This window comes from Podarcis gaigeae (genome assembly GCF_964106915.1).
Source record: "Podarcis gaigeae genome assembly, chromosome: 3".
Classification (NCBI taxonomy): domain Eukaryota; kingdom Metazoa; phylum Chordata; class Lepidosauria; order Squamata; family Lacertidae; genus Podarcis; species Podarcis gaigeae.
In genome coordinates, this window is record NC_139680.1 from 41,397,828 (window position 1) to 41,423,480 (window position 25,653).

General features: G+C 43.0%; 2 protein-coding genes across 3 annotated transcripts in view; one reads left to right on the forward strand and one right to left on the reverse strand.

The window, feature by feature from the left end:
- Positions 1-1,605: 1,605 nt before the first annotated feature.
- On the forward strand, positions 1,606-16,555 carry MRAP2 (melanocortin 2 receptor accessory protein 2). The gene is made up of 4 exons (XM_083730852.1): positions 1,606-1,875; positions 12,210-12,346; positions 13,918-14,017; positions 15,181-16,555. Exons 1-4 carry the CDS (start codon positions 1,796-1,798, stop codon positions 15,542-15,544), a joined length of 681 nt encoding a protein of 226 aa, XP_083586978.1. The 5' UTR covers positions 1,606-1,795; the 3' UTR covers positions 15,545-16,555.
- Positions 16,556-19,456: 2,901 nt separating this feature from the next.
- The window catches only part of CEP162 (centrosomal protein 162), a 36,797-nt gene continuing 30,600 nt past the window's right edge, over positions 19,457-25,653 (reverse strand). For both annotated transcript variants that reach the window (XM_083729917.1, XM_083729918.1), the window contains exons 23-28: positions 24,434-24,667; positions 22,911-23,569; positions 21,434-21,575; positions 20,992-21,090; positions 20,142-20,276; positions 19,457-19,840 (exon numbers count right to left, since the gene is read on the reverse strand). In XM_083729917.1, coding sequence (XP_083586043.1) covers positions 19,616-19,840; positions 20,142-20,276; positions 20,992-21,090; positions 21,434-21,575; positions 22,911-23,569; positions 24,434-24,667 — 1,494 coding nt within the window. In that variant the 3' untranslated portion in view covers positions 19,457-19,615. The remainder of the gene's footprint in view (positions 19,841-20,141; positions 20,277-20,991; positions 21,091-21,433; positions 21,576-22,910; positions 23,570-24,433; positions 24,668-25,653) is intronic.

The following is a 25,653-nucleotide window of genomic DNA, read 5'->3' on the forward strand; positions in this document are numbered from 1 at the left end:
TAAATTAACTGAACTGTACTGTGGAACAAAAATAGCTGATTGTGAAGACGCTTCCACGAGCACACTTCCAAAAGCTAAATATGCCCATCTTCTTTGCTGTTCAACCAGTTCTGTGGGGAAATGGTGGCTGGAATATGAATCAATAAGTACTGCACAGCAAATGGTCTTGAGAAAGTGGCTGGGATCACAGTAGGGTTACTCTGATATGCCATTGATGGTGGTGAATAGAAGCGAATTGGCGGAATTTATTCTGAAGTTAATCCAGATCCCAGAATGAAACACTCACAGAGGGGGAAGGGAGGGAGAATATGCCTAGAGCAGAGTTGTTATGGCAGGATTCATTGTGAGGGTGATAATTGTGGTCTGAATTTAAAATTGGTTTGCAGAGAGAAAAGACAGATCAAGTCTGTGAGAACTGTATGCTCCTTGATAGACGCGAATTTGGCTGAACTGAGTCAGTGCTGCAGGAGATGGAAAGCTTCTGGGGAAAGCTTGCAAGAGAAGTATTTGTTTGTTTTTCTGGCTGTTGGGATTATAGCAATTCTGTATTGCAGAAGAGAACACCACAACAAGCCGATTGATGCTTCCAGTCTCCCCTGGTCAAATTCTGACACTTTACTAAATAAAAGAAAGCCTCTCTCCAGACTTCTGATCCTGTTAGCCAGAGGAATGGACATAGGTGATAGCAGGATCAAATATGGTTGCACTAGTGATGAATGGCAGAAGGTTACCGCTGGTTCCTGCAACTTTCTGTGATAATTTAACTGAACATTTACTAGACTTGACCGTGTTCCTATCCCTTCTTTCAACCCATGCGTTCAGGGTTAGCAGTCAAGGGTTCATATTAATACATTCTCCCTACAGCTCTGAGAGGTGGGCTGTCAGGACTGTCACACTGTAATCTTCGTAGTTGTTTGAACCCAGGTCTTCCTAGTCTCAATTCAGCACTCAGTTTATTTTCTTGAGACTTTCAGTATGGGGGGGGGGGAAAGGGCTAAATAAGTACTAGACAAAGGAAAGAAAGAGTATGAGGAGGAAAAAGGGGGTTGTAGTTTCAGGGTTGTTGAAGAGTCTGTTTGAAAACGAGGACAGAAGCAAAAGACTACATATTGCAGACTTACCATCTATTCTACCGGTAGATCACTGGACATCTGTGGGAGATCACTGGCTCCCCCTAAAGAAGCTCAACAAGTTTGGCTCCCCTAAAAAAGCTCAACACTTTTGTCCTGCATGCCAAAAAAGCATGGCTTTCCCCCTCCTTTAAAAAAAGGTTAACAATCTTGACCTGAACCCCTAAAAAACGGGCCTTCCTACTTCCTAAAAAGATCACTGCCAGTTTTTAAAGATCGTAGTCTCTTGGGAGCTGCGTAGTCCCTTGGGAGTTGGCCACTCCATATCTGTTCAAACTACAACCTTTGGTATCACCCATTCCTGCAACACTTTCCAAATATAAGGTAAAAGGTAAAGAACCCCTGATTGGTTAAGTCCAGTCAAAGGCGACTCTGGGGTTGTGGTGCTCATCTCACTTTCAGGCCAAAACTTTATTGATTACAGAAATGTGAGCGGTATTGGCTAAGGCATTGGCAAAGGACTATATCGGACTCCTGCCCCCTTTGCAGGAAGTCAGTAAGGGTAAACCACCCGAAGAGGAAGTCACATTGGAGGAAGCCGCCTGCAACTCTCCTCAGTGTCCCTAGAGGCCTGGCATGGCCCCAGCCCCTCAAGTGGACTTCGGACAGGATCTAGGCCCTGGATTCCTTTAACGGAATACCCTTGGTCAAAGGAGGGGCAGGCGATGGCTGACCTCCCCTCCCACAAATCAGTGAGTCAATGCCTAACCGCCAAACCTTACAAAGTTGTGACGATTGCTAAGAGGTCGGTGAAAACCAAGTGGCCAGTGCCAATCTGCCAAATGGAAAAATTCCTACCTGGCCCCCGTCCCAAGACAGGTGACCAACCAAAATCCAAACCAATGCTAGAGGACATCTAAAATAAAGGGCGGGTGGGCGGGTCTTTGGCAGCTTGAAGCAGGTGCCTGACACGCGTCATGCTGCCACTTTTATATCCCCCCACGATCCCCCCCACAAAAGCGATTGGCCAAGAAGCCAGGGTGATCGTGGTGCCACCCTGGCATAACGGCATTACTCTGCCCACTCAGTGGAGGAAGAACCGGCCTGGGGACCTGCCCGCAACCAGGACCATCCTTAAAGATGATCCCACTTACCTTCCTGCCACAGTGGTACCTATTTATCTACTTGCACGGGTGTGCTTTCGAACTGCTAGGTTGGCAGGAGCTGGGACAGAGCAACAGGAGCTCACCCCATCGTGGGGATTCAAACCGTTGACCTTCTGATCAGCAAGCCCAAGAGGCTCTTTGGTTTAGACCACAGCACCATGCACGTGCCTCTTTCCTGTAGGAGTGCAAATATCCAGAGTGTGGGGTCAGGTGGGATTACTATGAGGAATTATAAAATATGCATCAAGCCATTGTGTCCACGATGAATGCATTGTGTTGACTGGGTTTGATACATTGACAATAATTTCTGTTCAAATCCCACAACCCTCTGCATCTCTGGCCATTTTCTCTACTGTCCATTTCTCTTGTTTGGCAAGTCACGTATGCAGCCCAGTTGCTACCAGTTGCTTGCCAGGAAGGCACCCTGGGCCATAAAGATAGTGGGCAAGTTTCTTTGAAGTAGCCTTTCTGATATGTTAATCCCAGGATGTTAATCTTAGGGCCAGGAACCAGATCTCACATGAAGGTGATAATGATCGCTGTCCTCCTGGCCATCCTTCTTATCATGTATATTGCTTGTTTATGATCTCTGGGGGTTGCTGGATGCACTCCTTTGTAGTTCTCAATTTATTTACCCCATGCTTAATTAGTTTTGGTAGTTTGTCCCCACGTGGGGTTTGTTGAAATGCTCAGAAGAAATCTGATTGGTTCTTACAAACACTCTGTAAAAGTTCTTTTGTGAATAAACGACCTGGGCCGAGGGGTGGAGGGAGACAGAGATTATTATACGCACCCAGAGTCTTGCTGGTTCAAGCCTCTGTGTGTATTCTTATTAATCAGAGTTCAATCTTTCCTTTACTTTGGGTACGCCTCACTTTCCAAATATATGGTACTGCTGACAGCCATAAGGCAAAGATGATTTATTGATAGTTCCTAGCTAGCAGATCATATTATGTCCCCAAGCATGAATCACTTGACTGAGTCATCTCCAGTGAGAGTTTTAGTAAAGACAAGTAGATTTGAAGGCTTACCTGCAAGATCTGTTGTTGTCAATTTATCTCTGCCATACCTAGCTTTGGAACGCGCTTAGAAACCCTATTGTCCTGCCCATATTTGCCAAATAGGTTGGACAGAGGGAGACATTTGCCTGAACTTTTGTGCTGCCCAGTGGGAGAAATAAAGATGGGGATAGCAAAGCAAAGGGTGACCGAAGCCTCAAAGAAGATGAGCAGTCAACTTTATGTCAGATCTCAATCTTATGCTTCTATAATGAAGTTTGCTGGGGGAGATGGTGTTGTGGGCAGGGGGTCCGGTCAGTGAAAGGGCAGACATGTAAGAGCTACAAACTTGTTCCACCGTAACTTGAATGGATGGAATTAAACTGTCTACCACCTGGGAAACTGAAATGAAGTCTAACCGAAAATTCCAAAAGGAATGGAAATTTACAGAGATTATTAAAAAACAACAACAGTATCCCCAAGTCAAAACCTGGTTTTGCTTTGATTAATTTTCGCAAAACACAACATGGATTACAAGTATAGTATGCGGAAGACAGTAAAAATGAAGAAAGGATAAAAGGAACAGTTTTAAAAATAGGCAAAATAGACCTGCGTTGTGGAGGATGGAAGCCTATTAGAGAAGAAAAGGAATTGGGATTAAAGAATATAGTGACATAAGTCAGTATGTAAGAACTTATGGATTTATGGTTGTATGTATGCTTTTTGTAAGTTTTTTTCCTCCCCCCTTTTTTTGTTTTTGTTGTCATTTTACTATTTTGGTTATTTTATTGTCTGTGTTTGTTCATCAAGCAAGAAAACTAATAAAAAGCAAATTTTAAAAAAAAGAAACTGAAAGAAAAAATAGCTGCGGGTCTAGGCTGAAGCTTAAAAGCAAGCTGGATTTATTGAATTGCTTTCAGTTTCTCTAACGTTGAGGAAAGGGCCGACTTAGTTACAATTTAGTTTCCACACCTGCTAATGATGTGGAAAATATGATTGGGACATTGCTAAAATGCTTCTCCTCCAGTGTTAAACAAAACAAAAACAGCATTTCTTTCACTTTAACAGAAGTCATTTTCTTCCACATGGCATTGGCCAAGGCTAATAGTGGAGCAGCCATTTAGTAACTGCGCAGAACTGTTTATGGAGGAAATAAACGTGGTTGTTTTTGTTTCTGGGATAAAGTACACCTTCAGTTGCTTCTCTGTTACTGCCTCAGACAGCAGGCGAACTTCAACACTTGATCTTTCTTGTCCTTCAACTTAGAGCATGGCAAAATGGCTTTCCAGTTTGTGAAACTGGCTATCTCAAGAGATGAGAGGGTGGGTAAGATTTTGGGAAGTAGATCCAAGAGAAACATAGCTTCCTCCTCCCTCCCCCCTTCAGCGAGACTTTTAATAAGAATATAAAGTGTCCAAAATGATTAGGATGATGATTTGTTAAATTTATATAGTGCCTTTCATCAAGAGGCCACAGGGTGGTTTACACAAAACAGAATAATGCAATAATAGTAACAGGAAAATACAATACTCCCCACACATCTACAACCCACCAACTGGAAATCTAGCCTAGTGTTGCCACCCAGTGCTGAGAGCCACTTCCTGTCTTTCTAGCAAGAAATTATCCACCTGTTTTGCACAATCACGCTTAAACCTTGAGCTCTGCACCCGTAACAGGTTTGCATAGCTGTTTGTGCTAAAAATCAACACTGGAGTAGATTGGGTCACTGAAGCAAAGCTGCTCCAGCCCTTTGTGACTGGGTACCAAGAGGATCACGGATCTTTGTATAAAATCTTTTTATAAGATAAAAAAGATATGTAAGCTGTACACCTGGAGCCTTGGTTGTAATTTGACGTAGCTCTTTCGGAAGGTCATTTTTATTTTCTTTCTCCTTCTAACCCTCTTTTGTGTTGTTACAGTAATTGCTACAGTCAAGCAACCCAATTATTTCCCTTTGTATCTTCCTACCTATACTGTACTGTATTCTTTGCAGGAGAAGTGAATGCCAGGCACTCTCTACATCATGGGTAGCCAAACTAAGACCTGGGAGCCAGATCCGGCCCGTGGACGGTCCAGGAATCAGCATGTTTTTACATGAGTAGAATGTGTCCTTTTATTTCAAATGCATCTCTGGGTTATTTGTGGGGCACAGGAATTCGTTCTTTTTTTTCCCTTTCCAAAATATAGTCTGGCCCCCCACAAGGTCTGAGGGACAGTGGACTGGACCCACCCCCTGAAAAAGTTTGCTGACCTCTGCTCTACATATCTGTGTTACCTTTGGAAAACACCAGGGTTTAATAAACGGTGTGAATTTTAATGCAGTTGTAGACAGCGAGTTGTTATAATGTACAGAGAAGTGGATAATTTGTTCATCCGTCGGGGGAGTGTGTGTATTTGAATATCTTATTTGATCTTAATAAGCCACATAAATTTTAAATGATAAATTTAAGCAGGCCACCTGTGTAAGACCTTGCACTGCTGTTCTGGAGAAGTGGGGTAGTAACTTCCAACGTTCACAGTTTTGAGGTGGGAATTTCTTGAACAAGGCACTGTTTGTTAAAGGCAACTTGATTGTGTGTTGCTTCCAGTGCTGTCTGCGTGAATGCAGTGGAGTTCTGCATGGACAATAGGACTCACCTCCCTCTCCTCCCTCTGCAGTCCTCTGTGTGTTCTCAAAATCTGGAGGGGGGGACCTTCTGGTTCTGGAGCAGATATTTATGGGGCTGGGGGGTGCAAAAAGTTGCAGGGAGAAGAGTAGAATGCGAAGTTCCATGGTGGTCATTCACTTGTGCAACTTTGAATTCAGCCTTGTGGGAAGAAGTCATGGGCAACACCAAAATGCCTGCATGTGGCACATCCCTGACATGTCACACTATTTAGGAGAACAAGACAGATAGAAGTGAACAGAGCATTTGTGTTGAATTGTGAAAGCTTCAGAAAACCGGAAACAATGTATTTCCGGAGAAATACATTGGAGAAACCGGAAACAATGTATTTAGGTGTACTTTTTAATCCTGAAACAGGTGCCTTTTGGTTATTGTAAACCTCTGTTTGTTTGTTTTGAAATTTCTTAAGAAGCGAAGATTTTCGTTTCACAATAGGAGGGAGCTGTTATCACTCATGTGGTTCATTCAGGTGGGGCCAGGGAGATGATGGCAGTGTATTTCTAATGAAGCAATTCCTGCCCTTGGTAGACAAGAAGAGCCCTACTGAATCAGACAAAAGCCTATCTAGTCCAGCATTCTGTTTTCCTGTATTGGATAAATAGTAAATTATATCTCTGTGCATGATGATGATGATGATGATGATAAAAATAATAAATATATTATTTATACCCCGCCCAGCTGACTAGGTTTCCCCAGCCACTCTGGACAGCTCCCAACAGAATATTAAAAACACAATAAAACATCAAACATTAAAAACGCCCCTAAACAGGGGTGCCTTTAGATGTCTTCTAAAAGTCAGATAGTAATTTATTTCCTTGACATCTGATGGGAGGGTGTTCCACAGGGTGGGCACCACTACGGAGAAGGCCCTTTGTCTGGTAAAGCCCTTCACACTGGTCACTGAAGGTAGAAAGGACTACTTCATCTTATACTGCATTCCTTTCTTAGTTGTGCTAATATTAGACATTGACTCTTTCAGTTGTTTTTTTACCATTGTATTGTTCCATGTTTCTAAAGTGTCAAGACTTTAATAATAAAGTATACACACTATACTTAAATATTTCTATGTGAGCTTGCAGAGACACTCCTTTTCCTTTATTCTCCTTCCTTAATACGTTCCCTTTTCCATTTCTCTTTCTGCCACTATCATTTTCTTCTTCTCCTCTGGCATATTTCTGCTTTCATGCCAGGCTCCTCTTCTTCTGCCTTAGGTGTTATTGGCCATTTATAATAAGATAGAATGCTTCACATAGCCTTGACAGAGTCATGTCAATCCTTACTCCTCATCAAACCTTTTATTGGCATCACATACAAACATCCAAAACAAATCAATACAAAATAACCACTTCCCCAGTGGCACAAAACATTTGATAAAAGAAAGGAGGCAGAGATCCAGTAATTAATCTGGCGGGTCTGTGACTCACTAAGCTGACCACCACCAGGGCCCTGATTTGGCTCAACGGGCTAACCGATTGGGAAGGCTCTGGGAATCCTTACTGATGCTTGGCTCCTGGGGCCAAAGGGAATCTACTTGACTGGTCCTTGTACACTGTTTCCCCCATGCAACAAAAGAAAGTAGGGCACAGGGACTGAGGACCACCACTGTTCCCAGGAGAACACAAGAAGGACCCTGCAGGATGAGGCCAAAGTCCCATCGAGTCCTGTGTGGCTGATCAGATGCCCACAGGAAGCCTGCAAGCCAGGACCTGAGCACAACACACTCAGAAACTTGTGATAACCCGCAACTGGTACTCAGATGCATACCAACAGGGGAGGCAGTATGAACCTTGGACCAGCACCTCCTTGCTCTATGGGAAGCAGTGAGAATGAGAATGAAAAGAGGGGAGAGGGAGATGGAGGAGGAGGAGGGAATCAATAGGGGCCCATCTCTTCTGTAACTAATTGTAGTTCTGTGCTAAGATCCTTAAACGCTATCTAAGCTTTATTTTCTGCTTTACAGCCGCAACCGTTGTTAATGAGCATTTATCAAAGCTACTTTGCTTTCTGGGTTGCTGCATTAGCTGTCTTGGAGCTCATTAATGTAGATGAGTAATCTCCATGGTTCTTCCTAAATTTCCTTACTTTGCTTTTTTGGTGATGCCTCATTTCATCAGCCTGATTTATCAGCTGCAGGAACCCATGGAAGACGGCTTCACAGGCATAAAATCTCTCAGATTGACTTGTTTCCTTGTGGAGTGTTACGCTAAGCTTTTAAGTCCTGGAACTCTGTATGCACATGGTGCATTTGTATGTGTATATATTCCACCCCCTCTCTCATTGCCATGACAGGAGGCAATCATCTTGATGGTTTCAGGGTGTGTGTATACACCCACAAGTGTGTGCATGCAGGAGCAAGGCACTTTGTGGGTACCATTAAATGTAGCAGAATAGAATGGGGAGAGACATGATCTATTGAGCACAACCCACCAGGAAGTTCTCTGTGCAAAGCTCCTTGTAATGGGCAGGAGCAGCAGAAGAGCTCAGTTTACACTGAGCTAAGGCCATAAACTCATTAAGCATTCCTGTTTATTTCAATGTGGCTTGAGCAGGGGCACTTTCCACTGGATCATTCCACTGCCACACTGCTTGGTGAGGAGACTGCCATTTTAGATGTGCCACCTCAAGCGCCATTATGTCTCTGGCCTATCCTGTGTGGGGTGGTGGTGGTGGTAGAAAAGCATCTTGGGATATACTCTGAAGTTCAGGAGCCAGTGCCGAACGTGTGCTTCCACAGGTATGAGCTGTGCCATCTGACAGCCTGTTGTTGTTTATAAATGGTTGCTGATGTATATAAGATTTTGCTGTAAATCTGCAAAGGATTTTGCCACAATGTGACAGGTTTGTCACCCGGGGCTTTCATGTTATAGATTTAGTACAGTATTATTATTATTTTTAAAAGAGAGAAATTTGTCTTCTAATTTGTAGAAGCCATCAGAGGACTCCTTGGATGACCTATGAGGTGCACTTTGTTGCCAGATTTGTTTGAGGTATAAGGAGTAAGGGAACACGTAAAACAATTTGCTGAATCATCAATTTCTACTAGAAACCGGTTATGATCACTTCAGCCACGACCATTATTTGCAAACGCAATTTTCCAACAGCTTTCCTGGCCTGTCAGTTCTCTGACTAAACATTTGCCTGGAGCTCTCAAATTTAAACTGATGTCATGCAGAGACTCACTATGGTGAGAATTGAAGATGTTGCTGGTGGTTTAATGATGCCTTTTGCTTGAGGCAGGTAGAGAATGTGGATTCTGCCTTTTGATTATTATTTTTTTAAAGATACAGTTTGATGCTGTGTCTATTGCCTTCCAAAATCCCCCTGGCAAAAGACAAAATTATGTACCTCTACACTGAGTAACTGAAGGGAGAAAACAGTCTCCGCTAACCCAGAAATAGTACCTCGGGTTAAGAACTTTGCTTCAGGATGAGAACAGAAATCGCGCGGCGGGAGGCCCCATTAACTAAAGTGGTACCTCAGCTTAAGAACAGTTTCAGGTTAAGAACGGACCTCCAGAACGAATTAAGTTCTTAACTCGAGGTACCACTGTACAATGGCGCCTCTTTCCCCTGCCTGCAATATAGAACACTTTAGGGAAATTTTCCCTTAGGATTGTAAGTACAGTTTCCATAAAAGTCTCTTCAAGTGGATCTTTTGCTTTTTCTTGTTAAATGATAAATATCTCATAAGCACAGATAGAGATGGGAAGACCTGGGGGAAAAACTGGAAATTTTTTCCTGGGTCCCCCCCCCCCCCCCCCGAGGCCTTCCCATCTCTAAGCACAGAATAGCCATCATTGATGGCCCATCTTTTTTTTATTAAAAAAAAATCATCCAAGGATTGGGCAGTCCTCCCACACTTGTTGCAAAGGGATCCAGGCATTTGAAGTCTCTCTGGCTGGTGTACCCATTTCTTATGTTTATGTTCATGCTAATAAAAGCATCAGCTGCTGATTTCTGAATATCAGATCGTTGTTAAGGAGCCAGAAAGGGTGAGGGATCCACTCCCCTTTCCTGGTCAGGTCATATTTTGATTATGTATTCTGTGTTTTGATATCGTGATTTTATTTTGTGAACCACCCTGAGACCTGCGGGTATAGGGTGGTATACAAATTTAAGAAATAAATAAAGTGCTGATCTAGCCCTTAGGGGATCAAATGACTGTATTGATGCCATTGCCAGATCATGGATCTGTTCTGTTGTTAAAAGTTTCATAAGGATGTACAGTGGTACCTCAGGTTACATACGCTTCAGATTACAGACTCCGCTAACCCAGAAATAGTACCTTGGGTTAAGAACGTTGCTTCAGGATGAGAACAGAAATTGTGCTCTGGCGGCGCGGCGGCAGCAGGTGGCCCCATTAGCTAAAGTGGTGCTTCAGGTTAAGAAAAGTTTCAGGTTAAGAATGGACCTCCAGAACGAATTAAGTTCTTAACCCGAGGTACCACTGTACCCTTCACTGCAGTGACTGCAAGTATCAGGGGTGGCGTGAAGGGACTGGAGCAACATTTGACCTCAAGCTCAAAGGGGGAGTCAAATTCAGACACTTGTTATGAGGAGGGCATTTGAAGTGGTTGTGTGAGCCAGGAACTTGGCTCCTTCTCCTGCTGTTGTGGAGGGGAAGCAGCCTCCAGCCCATGGCAGCAGCAGGAGGAGGCGGAGGAACCCCGGCCATGGAAGCTGAGCTGCCTGGCTGTCTTGCCAGGCACCTGTGCCCAATGTCGCAACTTTGCAATCCATGATGTTGTGCACGACGTAAGCCCCCACAATATCTTTCCGGAGTCTGAGACCCGTTAGCTAGTCGTTCATCTCTTATTAAAGAATACTATGTTAGCACTTCAGTTGGTAGCACACACTATTTCTGAAAGCTGACAAGCTTAAATAAGAGCAGGGAGCATGAGAGGGAAAGTGGTGGGGCAGGGAGGAGGAAAAAAATCATTAAATGTGAATGATTAACAAAAATGATCTCCCTCCCCCTTGCCCCAGTTTCCCGGCGTCACTCAGGTGTACAGGACAGAATGTTGGGTTTGATCCCACGAAGTGCATTGATTGGGTATGCTAGCAATCCTACGTTTTGTCTGCTTTGTGAAGTTGGCATGATAAATGTGGTAAATGCTAAAAATGGGTGTATGTTGACTAATGCTTTCAGTGCAGTGAATAAATGTTTGTATGCACCCACTGAGCAGACAACTGGAAAACGACATCATGCCCCAGAGTTGTTTGTTATGAGACATGAGGTGATGATTAGATGCTGAGAGTCAGTTGGAAAGTGGCTATAGTTAAAAGTGAAAGGGCCCTGGCAAGAAACTGAACGTGGAGCACATGCTTTCGTCTGAAGAACGGAAAGAAATGAATGGCTATCACATTTTCTTTTTTTTAATGCTAGTAGTTAGTTTTAGAATTAACAGATTACCTCCTGAGGCTGACTAGAGTGTACACTTTTTTCAAAACTGTGCAGAATTTATTACGAACTGCCTATCAAAATTAAGAGCCCAGCTATTTTTAAAACACTAAGCCTGCAGAGGGTTTTCAAAAATCCCTCTGTGACAGGTACGCTTGGATAGCGAGAGAATACCAAATAGCCTGTACTGCACAGAACAGTCTTAATATATGTGCACACATTTTTCAGAGTTCTCTTTCCTCTAAAGTGGAAACGGTTGTGAGGCTTCAACTTATTAATGTCCTTTAAACTACACTGAAGGCGCCTGATTGTGGCATTGTGCTACACATATAAGCATACATTTGTAAACTATGCAAACGTAAAATGAGGGCTTGTAATAATTGCAAGCTGTCTCTGAATGGATGTTAGCACAGCATTATGTTCCTTTTATGTGTCTACAGCTGGTCCACAGCACCTCACTTTTAGCATAAAATCTATGAGCCCCCGAGAGTCCATGTGGTGTAAAGGTTAGAGTTTTGGACTAGGGCCTGGGAAGGCAGAGTTCAAATTCCCACTTAGCCATGAAGCTCACTGGGTGACCTTGTGTCTGTCTCTCAGTGTCACCTACATCACCGGAATGTTGTCAGGGAGAGAACCCTTGTATGCCAGCTTGAGCTCCATGGAGGAAAGGCTATATATAGCCTAACAGTCCTGGAATCACCTTGTGTTCAGCTGCTTCAATGCTGATTTTAGCCATCCATCAACAGACTGCAAAAGGTGGAGGTGAAGGCTGGCATTTGTAAGAGAAGAGAACTGCTGCTGATAGGAATGAGGAGTCGTGGGTAGAAAGCTGAGAGGTTTGGGGTGGGGACTTGGTTCAGACGGGTTTTTTCTGCTAAAGCTTGTTTTTGCATTTCTGTATTGATGCAGGTTGGAGATGGCTGGACCCAGATTTATTTCCAACAGAACATCCCACCACTCTTTACTATCAAATTCTGATTATACTTGGGAATATGAATATTATGAATACGGGCCAGTTTCCTTTGAAGGCCTCAAGGCTCATAAGTGTAAGTCTTAATCTGGAAGCTCTATGTTTTGGTTGTTTCAATTACCAAAACTCTTCATTCTCAACTCAAATGTCAAGAAAATGCATTTTTGAAATTGCGTGTGTGTGTGTGTGTGTGTGTGTGTGCGCACACACACACACACACACACACACACACACTCTTAATCAATTTGATAGCACCATTGACTTACCCCCTTGACATTTTCTTAAATATTTGCGCCCATAGTTTGAAAGCATGGGCTTTACTTCTGAGCCAAAATTTTCTTTTCCTTTAAGAGCACCAGTCATTTCAGGATCACTCCATGCCTCAGGGGTACATGGGGAGCTTCTTTTTAGATTGTCTCTGCTCATCCTATGTTTCATGGCCTTGGTAATAATCACATAGCCTCAATTTGTTCCTGTGATCTGAGCTGCTCTTTGCCAAGACTCTTGTGATGAGCACTACATAGTCCTTTATGAAATGAGGCTTATTTTCCAAATGGAATTTGCCAGAGTTGTATGCAGAACGTCAAATGTGAGCAGAGCATAAAGAAGCTGCAATCAGCCTTAATTATAAGCTGCTTTACTCTGCCACGCGGTAATCGTCCCTTTTATTGTTTGAAAATTATATAGCTAAGAAAAAAATAGCTTTTAGTATCTTACTTTTGTGTTCTTGCTGTCATTTGAGTTCACCTTCTTTGCTGGTTTTAAATTCAACCCCCTGGACTATTGGGAAGGAAATGCCACAATGTGTGTGTTTGTGTGTATGCGCACAGACCTAGCTGGTTGTTTCCCATGCTATACATGTGCTAGAGGAATCTTTGCAAAGCAGCAGCAGTGGAGAAAGCCGTTCGGGCGTGCCCTACACCCATGGATGGGACCAGCCACCTGCAGGGCGGGCCATTGGGGGCAGGACGCTCCATGGGGCCTCTGAGGAGTCTGCCTGTCTCCTCCCACTCAGCTGCCCTACTGCTGAGGGGAGGCAACAGGCGGACTGTTTGGGGCAGCGCACTCAAGCCACCGCGTCACTCCCAGGAGAGACATGTGGCTTGGGTGCTCTGCAGGCCTTGCAGTGAGTGCCGCCTGGCATTTTGTCACCTCTCTCAGTTGTGACACCTGGGGCGGCCCACCCCCACTGCACCCCCTTCCTCCGCCCCTGCAAAGCAGCACAGTTTTTCTTTGCCTGATTTCACTGACAGTGTATATTAACAATACAAGACTCTGGCCCCAATCCAGAGTTCTTTACATGACTGGCAGTGCAAGTTCTAACATCACTGATCACCTGCTGCAAGTTAGAGAGGAAGGTAGGGAGGGGCATTTAGGTACCCAGCCTGCTCACAAGTGACCCACACTGTGAACAGCTGACACAGACAGTGCTATATGTGGATTGTACATATAGCTGGGGGCAGTAGCACGCACAAATACATTTCTGTGCAGAGATGAACCTCACCAAATCAGGGCCTTGACAAAATGTACACGAAACATAATCAGCCAAGGACTGGGCAGCAGCTGGTTCATTTTTCATTTTTGTATTAATGGAAATCTAATGCACCCACGCAGATTAATCTCCCTCCTTCTCTGCTTCTCTTACAGATTCGATTGTGATTGGGTTTTGGGTTGGCCTTGTTGTCTTCGTCATTTTTATGTTCTTTGTACTGACCTTGTTGACCAAGGCGGGAGCACCACACCAAGAGTAAGTACCACCAAACAGACGTCTAAGGCCCAGGACCCAGGTGGCAGCAGCACCTCTGTTGCCATAGCTCTTTGGAATTCGCTCAGAAATAGAGAAGACCCAACACAGCTTATGTTTTAGCCACTGTACAATTCTATGTAACTTGTCCGTTCTGAAAAGACGATGTCCTCTTGATCTTGTCAATGAGGGCATGCCAGTTACTTCAATGAAGAAAAGGACACAAGATGCTGGTTTATGGCAAGGCTTGGAAGCTGGGGGAAAGATGGAAAGGGCAAAGCCCCATCAGCCTTCTTTCTCCCGCACCCCCAAACCAGGATGTCTGGAAATAAATCAGATAGCTTAATGAATAATTGAGATGAGGAACAGAGAACTGGCCCTGTGGATAGAGCTGGACTCCAATTCCCATCAGCCTCAGCTGGCATTGCCAATGGTTGGGAGTAATGGGAAGTGTAAACCATCGACATCTGGTGAGCCACAGGTTCCCCATCCCAGTTCCATAACCATTGGGAATACAGAATGTCCAGCTGTAGGGTTTAGCTGGTTTGCAGGAGGCAGAGCCCATCTATCGCAAACCTTTTCTGGCAGATGGATTCCAACACAATTTTATCCATTCTCTGAGTGTAAGGGTTCTCCCCTGAAAAGAAGTTTAGTGATTTTATTTAAATTGGTATGGCTTAGGTTTTGTTTATAACTGGGTTTTTTAAATGAAAATTACAATTATGTGGAAAACATTCAAAATTCCTGGGGATTCTTTTTAACCGTTGAAAACACAAAATTAGAACTGCATGTCAAGCTTCTCCTTCTAAGAAGAGTATCTGGAGAGGACAAGTATTTCCATTCAGTTGCTATGTTAAGTTTGTGTTTTCACAGGTGTTTTGCTTTATTGTTATCAGAAATGTATGGTTTGTCGTGGGGCAGGGAGGACAGTCCTTCCAATGAACTCTACAGAATTTGCAGCACTTAAGGTTGGCTCAGATTAGGCATGTAATCAGTTGATTAGTGTAAGCCATTGACTCAAGAATGGGGAGGACATATTTTTTGCCATCCTGTCTCAGCCCAGTCTGTTTCCAGAGAGTTTTTTGGCACCTGATCTTTTATACTGTGTTCCTAAACGAAATTGTGCCCAATTTTTCACCCACCGGTCCTCTTTCCTTGCTCCCTAGCACTGCAGACTCTTCTGAGAAAAGGCTCTGCATGAACAACTTTGTGGCAGACTTTGGAAGGCCTCTCGATTCTGATAGGATCATTTCTCAGCAGGCTGCTGAGGAATCCAGGCTGCTTTTTCACTGCTACATCAATGAGTATGAGAACATGGACAGGGCAAAGCAATGCCAGAGAGTGCCAGTTATGGACAGTAACATCCATTTTCAGGAAGTAATTCAAAGCAGCGAGGGACTGGAGGAGGAGCTGAATAGCCATGCAAAATTCAACATCCCCAACTTTGTGAACACCGACCAGAATTCTTCCCTGGGTGAAGACGACCTGCTGATTTCAGAGCCGCCTATCATTTTAGAGAGCAAACACTGAGTCCAGCCTCCCACCAGATTATTGATTGAAGAATATTGAGCAAGGTATTTCTTACATTAAAACAGAACACATTTCTCCTTTACTTTCTATCCTATCTTTCATTGGCGAGTACAGGACTACAGTTGAATATGCTCTGGTAAGCAGCATGGGATAGTTCTATGTGGTCTTTTTAAGTGTTTGATGAAGCCAGAGCTTTTTACACTGCTTATTGTTTTATTTCATTTTACTTCTAGAGGTACAGCACAACTGTTTAATAAGAAAGTTATCCATGCTGGAATATGATGGGATGTGAGAGTTGTTGGATTGTGTACATGTGAAGCCCCTGAGTGTGTTTGAAAGTCACAGAACTCTTAAGCCTTGCATTTAAGCAAGCTAAGAACACAACCCTCCAAAAACTCAATTCAGAGGAAGTCAATTGTACCTAAGTGTTGAAATAAATGGGATTGCCACAATTTATCTAAGTCCTGTTGAGATCAAAGGACTTAAGCACTAGTAGCCAACTCTGCACTGAGGTCAACGGCTTTACAGTGAGAAATAGTTCTATGTCATTTAGAAGTAGTTGGAGATTCTGTGGCAAAAGTCTTATGCCATATGCTGTGTTGCAGGAATGAGTGGGTATACATCTATGCTGTATGTGTGCTTTATAATCCTCATAATGTGCAAGAACTATTCTTGTGTGTTCAATCATATGTATACCATATTTACTTACTGGGACCAATTGTCTAGCATGCGTCTTGCATGTGTACAAAAAGCCCTGTAGGTATAAATCATGCTCAGACAAGTACCTTCTGTTCCCTTATGTGCCCATAGTTGTGTTTTTCCTATAGAAAAAGTAAACGGAGATGCTCTTAATTGGTTTCAGTGTGAATAGCATGTTTTGTTTTGCTTTTCTTCATGCTTGATCCAGGAGTGTAACTTCTTGATATACATTATTTCTCCAGTACTATTGCTTGAAATAAACTGGGTTGTTAATTTTTATATTAAAAAATAAAGCTTGCCACCTTCTGTGAACTGCCATACCTTTATTGTGCCATGCAATATCTAGTCTTAAGTGAGCTTCTGAATTGCATTGCACATAGCACTATGGAAACAAACTTACAAACAGAGCCATGGATAGAAGCCAGTGTTAGTTTTCTGTTGCAGCAGTGATTCCCCTTTTGAATGTAGGCAGATGGATGGGCCACTGGTGGGATCCTTGTTGACATCAATCAGCAGAAAACCCCCAAATGGCCCCATTGCTGTCATTGGACCAAATTGATATGCCTGCCCCACCTTCTGCCACTGCAGGGCTGCATGTGGCAGTGGCCCCACCTCTCTGGGGTGTGGGGGAGGGGACTTTGGCTTGCTCATGAAGACTCTGATCTACTAAAGAAGATACCACACCAAGACATTATGAAAAAGGAATGTGCCTCCATCAGAAGGAAGATGGTGACATCTAGCTGACAGCATCATAAGGACTCTAACCATTACGAGTCCTTACTGTTGACACCAAATGCCCTGACCACTTTGCAAATACCATCACATCGGCATACAGCGTGCCTGGGAAACGTTTCCAGCTGTGGCAATGTAAGTCCCTTTTTGCTTTTTATTTTCTTTATTTTACAAGGGTTCTCTGATGGTGGGATGGAATATTGTTCACCTTTCCTGTGGTTTTTTGTTTGCTTGTTTGTTACTGCATTTTCTGAGGATTTATATAACATAATTGTTCCAGCAAAGCAAATTAACATAGTATCTCCTTAAATGCTCCTATTGGTTTGTTTAAATAATTTGAAATTCAAATTTGCCCATTTTTGTTTTGAACATCCTTCACTCAATGAGCAGCTTTCTACATCTCAAAAGCTTGCTTCTAGTGTTAAGTCTGAATGAGTCCAAGGAGGATATATATATATATCTGCTACTAAAGGAGTTGTATTAGAGAGTAGTAGTTGCATAAGGGAGCGGGTGGCGCTGTGGTCTAAACCACTGAGCCTCTTGGGCTTGCCATTTGGAAGGTGAGTGGTTCGAATCCCCACAATGGGGTGAGCTCCCGTTGTCCTGTCCCAGCTCCTGCCAACCTAGCAGTTCGAAAGCATGCGAGTGCAAGTAGATAAATAGGTACTGCTGTGGTGGGAAGGTAAATGGCGTTTCCGGGTGGTCTGGTTTCCTTTATGGTGTTCCGGTGTGCCAGATGCGGTTTAGTCATGCTGGCCGCATGACCTGGAAAGCTGTCTGTGGACAAACGCCAGCTTCCTCGGCCTGAAAGCGAGATAAGTGCCACAACCCCGGAGTCACCTTTGACTGGACTTAACTGTTCAGGGGTCCTTTACCCTTTAACCTTTGTATTAAAAGAACAAGAACCTGGAACACAACACCATGTCTGTAATGGCAGGTTTATAGCCAGAAATGATTTTGTTTATTACTTTGCTAGGTGTTATTTCCTTTTTAAAAAATGGAAGGTGGGAGAACAGGTATCTAGACTGTGTAGGGACACAGTTTTTTTTTTAATCATGGACCTCATCTGGAGGTTAAAGTAGTTGCGCCTTTGTGAGCTTGCCCTGCTCTGCCCCCTTCCCTCACTTTCTATTACCTCATTTAATCTCTAGGGAAGGTGGAGATCATGTGAAGTAATGTGGCACCATACTGATATCACAAAGGCCTTTTTAAATGATGCATGATATTTGATCCCTTGCAAAGTTAGGGCTCCGCAAGTCTATGGATAGTGAAAAGCTTAGGCATTGCTAATTGTGATGGATCAGGCCTCAGGAGTGTCATTAAATGACTAAATATTGTAGCATTTTGGTGTCACTGTATCAATACTAGAGTGGATAGTATTTCCATGGCCAAATAGAGTGGCACATCATTTATGGGAAAGGATACCATTAGTGTTCTCACTTTGGGGAATCTCAAAGCAGAGTAGAAACAAATCAGCCCCTTTGTTTCAGAGGAAACAGACTCTAGGGCAGATGGTGCGACTTTCACACTGACTTGAGGCCCAGTGCTTTTCATGTAGCTAATTTTTAGCTGGCTTTGATGTCTGAAAGTGGCCTTAATGGCCAATGGTCCTGTTTTTGCTCAAGATCGCCAATTATGATTGGCGGCCTTGCCAATGAAATCTTTCCATCCTAGGATATCTAAACTAGCATTTTTCCAGCATTAACTGACATGGAAAAGGATGAGAATGGATGCCATTTGCAAATGTTCATTCTGTCCCTTCCAAGGAATTAAAAAGCTGTTAACCTGATAACGGTTTAACAGTTGCCTCTGATGCCTAAAAACCACCCGTATGCCTTTATTTTGTCATGTTGCAACAGCTGTAAGAGACTGAAATTTGCTGCCATTTTATTGATGCACCTATGTCACCTTGTCAATGCTACAGTCACAATTTATGTGGTATTAGAGCATTCATTTTATAAATACTTTATAAAATTATATATAGACTGCACTAGCAGGGCAGGTGCAGCAATAAAACATAAAATATCATTTGGAATGATGTGCATTTCCCTAATTTGATTCTTAGAAAAGCACCTGGAAAATTGTATTACCTGGGTTTTTTTTTAGCAGAGATATATAATTATATTTACACCTTACCTTTCAAGAGCCTTTATTCATACCTTTTCAAGAGATAGAAATCTTTACTTTAAAGCTTTGCTGAAGTAGTTTCTTCCAGAGTGGAAAGAAGCTCCTTTCTTTATACAGGTTTAGGAGGAGAATAAAAATGGAAGTTTGCTGACACCCCTGCACCCTAAAGGAAAGTTGACATCATACACTGCTTATGGATATTGATGCTTGGTCATCAATTGCTTTTGGTCTGGTCTTATAACCAAGGAGTAGGAAGAGGAGCATAGTTTACTTTGGTAGACAAATCTTCTACCGCATCCAATAAAGTGCGGAGATTTTTTTTTGTGAAGGGGAAAAAAAGTTCAGCACTTCAAATTTGCAAGTAGTATTATTTAATATACAGAATAAAAACAAGTCAGCAAGGATCAGGATAAATGTATACAGGAAAAACCTGGGCACAACTATAAAGTTAAAAACTAATCACCTTTTGTGGCAAGGTTTCATCTTCTCTCTCTATTGAAGCTGTTTCACTGATTAAATGAGGAGCTTTCTAGTCTTCCAGTCATTTTCCGGCATGCTTGGGCCACCTGGTGGAATGATAACACCCTGTTTCTGCAGCTGCCGTAGAACGTCCAAAATCGAATCCAGTTCAATACGAAATTTCTCAAGCTCTTGGTTCTTCAACAGTGCCAGCTTCCGCCATTTCTCAGTTTCCTGGATTTGTTCAACTTCTGCAATATGCTGTGTTTGCTGTATTACCTGGGTAGTAAGCAAGTTCCCTGATGAGAGATGGCAGCATAATTTCTAAACCTGAATGTTTCATTATCAGAGCATTTAGAAAACCTTTCATTTATACTTGTTTTAAAAATTCTTTGGAAGGGGCTCTACAAATCAACATCTAAATACTGACTAAATCAGGTTGCAGGTCTATCAGACTTTAAGATGTGGCTTGAGATTCCATAATTTAAGTACTTGTTACATTAAGCATTTTGAAGGGCATTTGCACTCAAACATTTGAAACATTGACTTTTTAAAGAGAAGAATTCCCTGTTTTATTTACCTGCTGAAGTTCTTGTTCTCTTTGTTCATATCTGGCCTCCAAGTGTTTGATCTTCCTTTCTAGACACACAAATCGTTTCATCTCTGGGGTTTGGCTCTCTCTAGCCTCTCCAAGTTCTTCTAACAGTTTTGCCATCTAAAAATTGAGAACATGAAATTACCTGTTTTGTTTTTCTGTGTATGCTCAACCGCATTAGCAGCAACAGATGCTCCTACACCCACTCGAAACATTTCTGGGGATAGGAGTTTCCCCAAAAGGAATTCAGTAAGCACACCATCCCCATTGATTCAGTATGGGATGCAGCACACTGGAATGTAATCAGTGCACTTGTTTATATAATAAATATTAGGGATATTTTAATAAAGAGGATAGAAGTCATATGGATTTCACTAGTCATATGGATTGCACTAGCTTAGCAGCAAGGCTAGAATCCCAAGTACACTTGCTAGAGAGAGCTCCTGCAGCCAATCGGAAGCTGCAGAAGCCCTGCTGGATGTTCGGCTTCCAAAAGAATGTTCAAAAACTGGAACAGCCACTTACGGGTTTCTATTGTTTGGGAGCCAAAACATTTGAGAACTAGGTATATATATATATATATATTTACATTCAGTCACATGTAAAAAATAGCTTTAATTTTTGGTTTTATATCTCAGTCTGCAGTACAAGACTACACCCCCGTTTCCCATTTAAAATGCAATGGAAAACTCTGGCTTAAAGTCTCAATGAACGAAGCAGCAAAGCCAATACATAAACTGCAGAAAGGGGGAAGAGGGCAGAGTCTGGGCACCACATTGTTGTTCCTGCTCAAACTGTCATTTTAAAGAATCAAATTTCTAATACTCTGAATTACCTCTTTTTGAAGAATTTCCTCTCGCTTTTGTGAAACCGCAAGTGCTTCTTGATCTCTTTGCAACTCACGAACTTGTTGCTGAAGATGTTTAATAAAGACCTATGGAAAGATTCTCAATTATTAGAAATTTTCAACAAAGTATCTCTTGAATCCTATTATTACAAGCAGGTAAGTGGAGCTTTGGTTTAACAACTTGAACTTTTGTTGAGTAAAGCTGTATTAAGATCACTTGAATTTAACTCTGACTAAGCATGTAAGATCAGCTATGACTAGGAACACAAAAAGACACTGGAATGGAGGAGAATTGTGAACTTCACCTTAAATGAATACGAAACTATAACCATAGTATATTTCAGAGGCAAGATTACAGTACAAAACCCTGAGAAACAGGAAACGCTGGCAGTTTTTTGAAGCAGTGAGACAGACGACTGGTCTTCCTCACCTCCTGTGCTGAAATTTTGCTATTTAACTCGGCTGCCTTGGAAGTTGAATGCTCCATAGCATACTGACAAAGAATCTTCTCCAGCTCCTTTTGATGTGATGCTTTAAGTGCTGCAATGTATTCTTCCAAATCTTCCTTTGCCCTGTAAATGTTGCAAAATAAAATAGTATGTAGAAGTTTGTTGAAAACATCAGAAAAGAACATTTTCCTGAAAAACAACACATTTTAGATTTGTATGTGCATTTATGCCTGTGATGTTCCGGTAGCAGTATCCTTTTCTGCCTAGAATCCTTCCTGTACTATATATCTTGGCTCATGTACAAAAGGAGGGCGAGGGATAAGAACGCTAAAGAATTGTTGGGTTTGCCCCCAAATGAACCTGGCATTAACCTTGGTCTGCATGCCCTTTAAAAACACAAATATTTGGCATGTGGTCTTCCCAACTGGATAGGTACTGTGACATGGGAAAGGGGCTTGAAGCCTTTGTCCCCCAACCATGGTCCCAACTGGAAATGCCATCCCCACCACCCAGTGCTAACCATGGGAGAAAATGGTGCCAACCGAAGATTTTATCCAATTGCAAATAACGGGCATAAATGGAAAGAGAATCAGGTATGCAGTTGGAGAAAGGAGTTTAAAGCTCCTCTTGTCATGGCCCCAATCCAACGCATATCCTCCTACGCCTACTACATTTTGAAAATACAAGGTTAAAGATATCCTAGCTTGGCCCTTAGTCCCTGATGGGGACAGCTGCCTTAGAACCAAACTGTACATTAAATGTAGGGTGTGTGCTTGTGTGTGTGGTTTTTTCCCTAGAAAATAGCTATGCGGGGGCTTGATTTTTAAAGCTCCTCTTGTATACTGGAGTATCAGTGAAATTATTTGGGGTGACGTTTACATGTCCAGATTTACAGCTAGGCTGAGCTCCCATGAAGACGGAATACATAAATAAAAATGTACATGTCACAAAGATGTTAAAACACATTCTTTCTCCTCCTGCTGCTTCAAGCCACCACTGCCCCAAGTGGAATGGCAGCCTTTTGCAGCTGCATTACAATTAAAATAAGGATGGCGGGGAGAGGAAGTCACTGTTTTCCAGCATGATAAGGTTTCCATTGTTCAGTGAACAAGGCCATGCATAACTCATTGACTCTTCCCATGTTGGAAGCACAATACTACAAAAAATCTCTATGTTGGCTTAATTTACACAATTTACAGAAATGGCAGGGTGTGGCTTTCCTGTGCCCAGAGTTGGTGGTGGGGTTATTAGAACAGCGTACCTACAAGCAGGAGTAGGAAACCTGTAGCCATGCAGATGCTGGTGGATTCCAACTCCATCAGCCCCATTAATGGCTGTGGAAGACATGAGTTGTAGTCAAAAACATCTGGATGCTGCCAGGTTCCCCACTCCTGCCCCAAGCCAAGGAGCGACCTTGAACATCACATTTTAAAAACTGCTCAGTGATAAGTGAATTACCTTCTTACAAGACTTTCAGAATTTGCCATGGCTGCTTGAGCTTTTATCCTTTCCTGGCTTAGTTCTAGAGTCAACTTTTCTACATCATCTTTCAGACGGCTGTTTTCCTGCAGGACTTCTGAAATATGACAATCGGCAAAAGCATTGGGCTGATATATTTTCTCATCGAGAGTGCCGGGGAAGAACTCTTCATTTCTGGGGTTCAGCTGAGTAGGTCTGACAATATCCTTTTTCAGGATTCCTGAAGGCTTTTCTTTAGCATCTGCTTTGCCAGATGAGAGCATAATCCTCCTCTCTTTCTGAAGCCTTTCTACAGTTTTTGTGAGGTCCTGTATCTCTCTGTTTTTGGCAATCATTTCCTGATTTAGCCTTACCAGCTTCGCTTTAGAGTGAGCCTGCTCCACCTGGTATTCTAGCGACTGGAGGTCCGCATCATCTTTTGCTTTTTTCTGCAGCTCTAGCTGAGCTAACTGGTTTCTGAGAGAGTTTATTTCAGTCTGAAGGTTTTGCATTGTGATCTGGTGGGCTTCATTTACACTACAAAGTTCTCTTTCATGAGCTGCAAGGGTGGCGGCTTTGTCCGGAAGCTTCTGTGGCTCGTTCAGCAGCTTATATTCCAGCAGCTGCTCAAGCTCCCCAATCCTCTTCTCATACTGAATCTGCAAAGACAAGACTCCATGAAGTGATGCTTCTTAGGTAAATTTGATTTGCATCATACACATAGCTGGGATAGCCCAGTTGGTTAGCAGTGTTTCCCAACCTTGTGCCTCCAGATGTTTTTGGCCTACAACTCCCATCATCCCTGACCACTGGTCTTGCTAGCTAGGGATGATGGGAGTTGTAGGCCAAAAACATCTGGAGGCACAAGGTTGGGAAACACTGGGTTAGAGCATAGTGTTGATAACGCCAAGGTTGCAGGTTTGATCCCAAGATGGAACAGCTGTATATTCCTGCATTGCAGGGGTTTGGACCAGATAATCTGCAGGGTCCTTTTGCAATGGGCTGTATTGAGACTAACTGTGAATGCAGCTCTGCTCATGGGATGCTTCCATGGGTGCAAAGGGAAGAGGCAGGTTTTGTGACTCCCTCACCCTTAAACCCCTGTGCAGCTTAAGGAGAGGATAAAAGGGCTCAGATAAAGGAGCACCCTAATTCAGCAAGTTCTGCATATGGAAGCAGCCTTCCACACACATTGCTAATATGGAAGCATCTTTTCTTATGACTATGCAGCTGAATCTGCACAGGAATGAGCATACTTATTGTCCATGAATATGCCTGCATTGGAGCACGTCTATAATATTAAAGGTGTTGAAATTTCTGGTGCTAGAATACGAAGAGTTTTTAAAGAATATATAAAAGGTAACTATGATCTAATTCCCACTCCTTGGTTCATTACTGTAGGATTCAGTCAACACTGGGGAGCGTCTAGGAAGCAGCTCAAGCTACTCGTCGGGAGAAACAAAAACTACGCAACCACACCAAAACAATACTGCTGCTTAAAAACACAGTGGAGTCTAAATCACCTTTATCTTTTGAAACTGTTGCTCCATGGCACGGAGACTTTTCTTCGCTTCATCATCTTTACCCTCAAGTTCGGCTTCCAGCTTCTTAACTCTTCTCTCAAGAAAATCCACTGTATTCGTTTTTGCTGATGGATTGCCTTCCCCTTCAGAAGCAGTGGCCGTGGCAGCGGCATATATCAAAGCTGGCAAAGAATTTGGGTGCCTTCGTTTCAATATCCCTTCCATTTCTTTAACCTTTCAAAAATTAGCACAACAACTATTAGTTACTGTGTTTTAACTAGGCTGAAATCACATGAGCTGCATTTTCCCAATGACAGAGAATATACTGCCAGTAATTAAGATCATGGATGTAATCCTGTCTACGCACTTTGCACTGCAAATGTTTAGAAATAGTGCTTCCAAATTTAAAATTCTATCATTAATGAGACATGGCTGGGATTTTAAAAAAAGTCACAAAGCAAGTTGTGCCTAAGAGTTTGGGCACACAGAGAGGCTTTTACAACTTTTTCTTTTTTTAAAAAAAACTGAACAGCAGACCCAGTGCCTTATCATAATACTCCTCTCTTGCAAAAATGGTTTGCTAGATGCTAGGAAGATGAACACTGGTGTCGACTGAGAACAGAGAAGGGACCATAGCTCACTCATAGAGATTTGCATGCAGATGATAACAGCATCAATCCCAGGCATTACCACTTAAAATAAATTACAGTATTTTTCGCCCTATAGGACACACTTTTTCCCCTCCAAAAATGAAGGGGAAATCTGGGTGCATCCTATGGGGCGAATGCAGGCTTTCGCTGAAGCTTGAAGACCGACCCCTCTCACTCTCCAGGCTTCAGGAACACATCCGCAGCCTAGGCAGCCCTGTGGGAGGTCCCGCAGGGCTGTCTACGCTGCGGATAGCAGCCTGCCGCCCGGCGTGAGGGGCGCCCTGAAGCAGAGCGCCCTGCCCGCGGGACAGACATCGGCCAGCCCCACAAGCTCGGGGGATGGCAAGGAGGCGCAGCGCCGCCATCCCGCTGTTCCTCAACCTGGTTCGGTTTCCCCGACTGGGTTTTGGGGGGGAAATAAAGGAAATTTCCCCCCCTTTATTCCCCCCCCCCAAAAAACTAGGTGCGTCCTATGGGACGAAAAATACGGTAGGTAGCAGGTGAGGAAATAGACCCTTGGCAGAGACCCTGGAGAATCACTGCCTGTTACTGTGTATGATCCTAGGATGA

What these genes read in the sequence shown, in the direction of transcription:
- MRAP2 (XM_083730852.1), top strand. Translation starts at nt 1,796, where the DNA reads ATGGCTGACCTCCCCTCCCACAAATCAGTGAGTCAATGCCTAACCGCC. An exon ending in GTTGTGACGATTGCTAAGAG is followed by an intron (nt 1,876 to 12,209) that starts GTCGGTGAAAAC and finishes GTATTGATGCAG; the next exon opens with GTTGGAGATGGCTGGACCCA. An exon ending in GCGGGAGCACCACACCAAGA is followed by an intron (nt 14,018 to 15,180) that starts GTAAGTACCACC and finishes CTTGCTCCCTAG; the next exon opens with CACTGCAGACTCTTCTGAGA.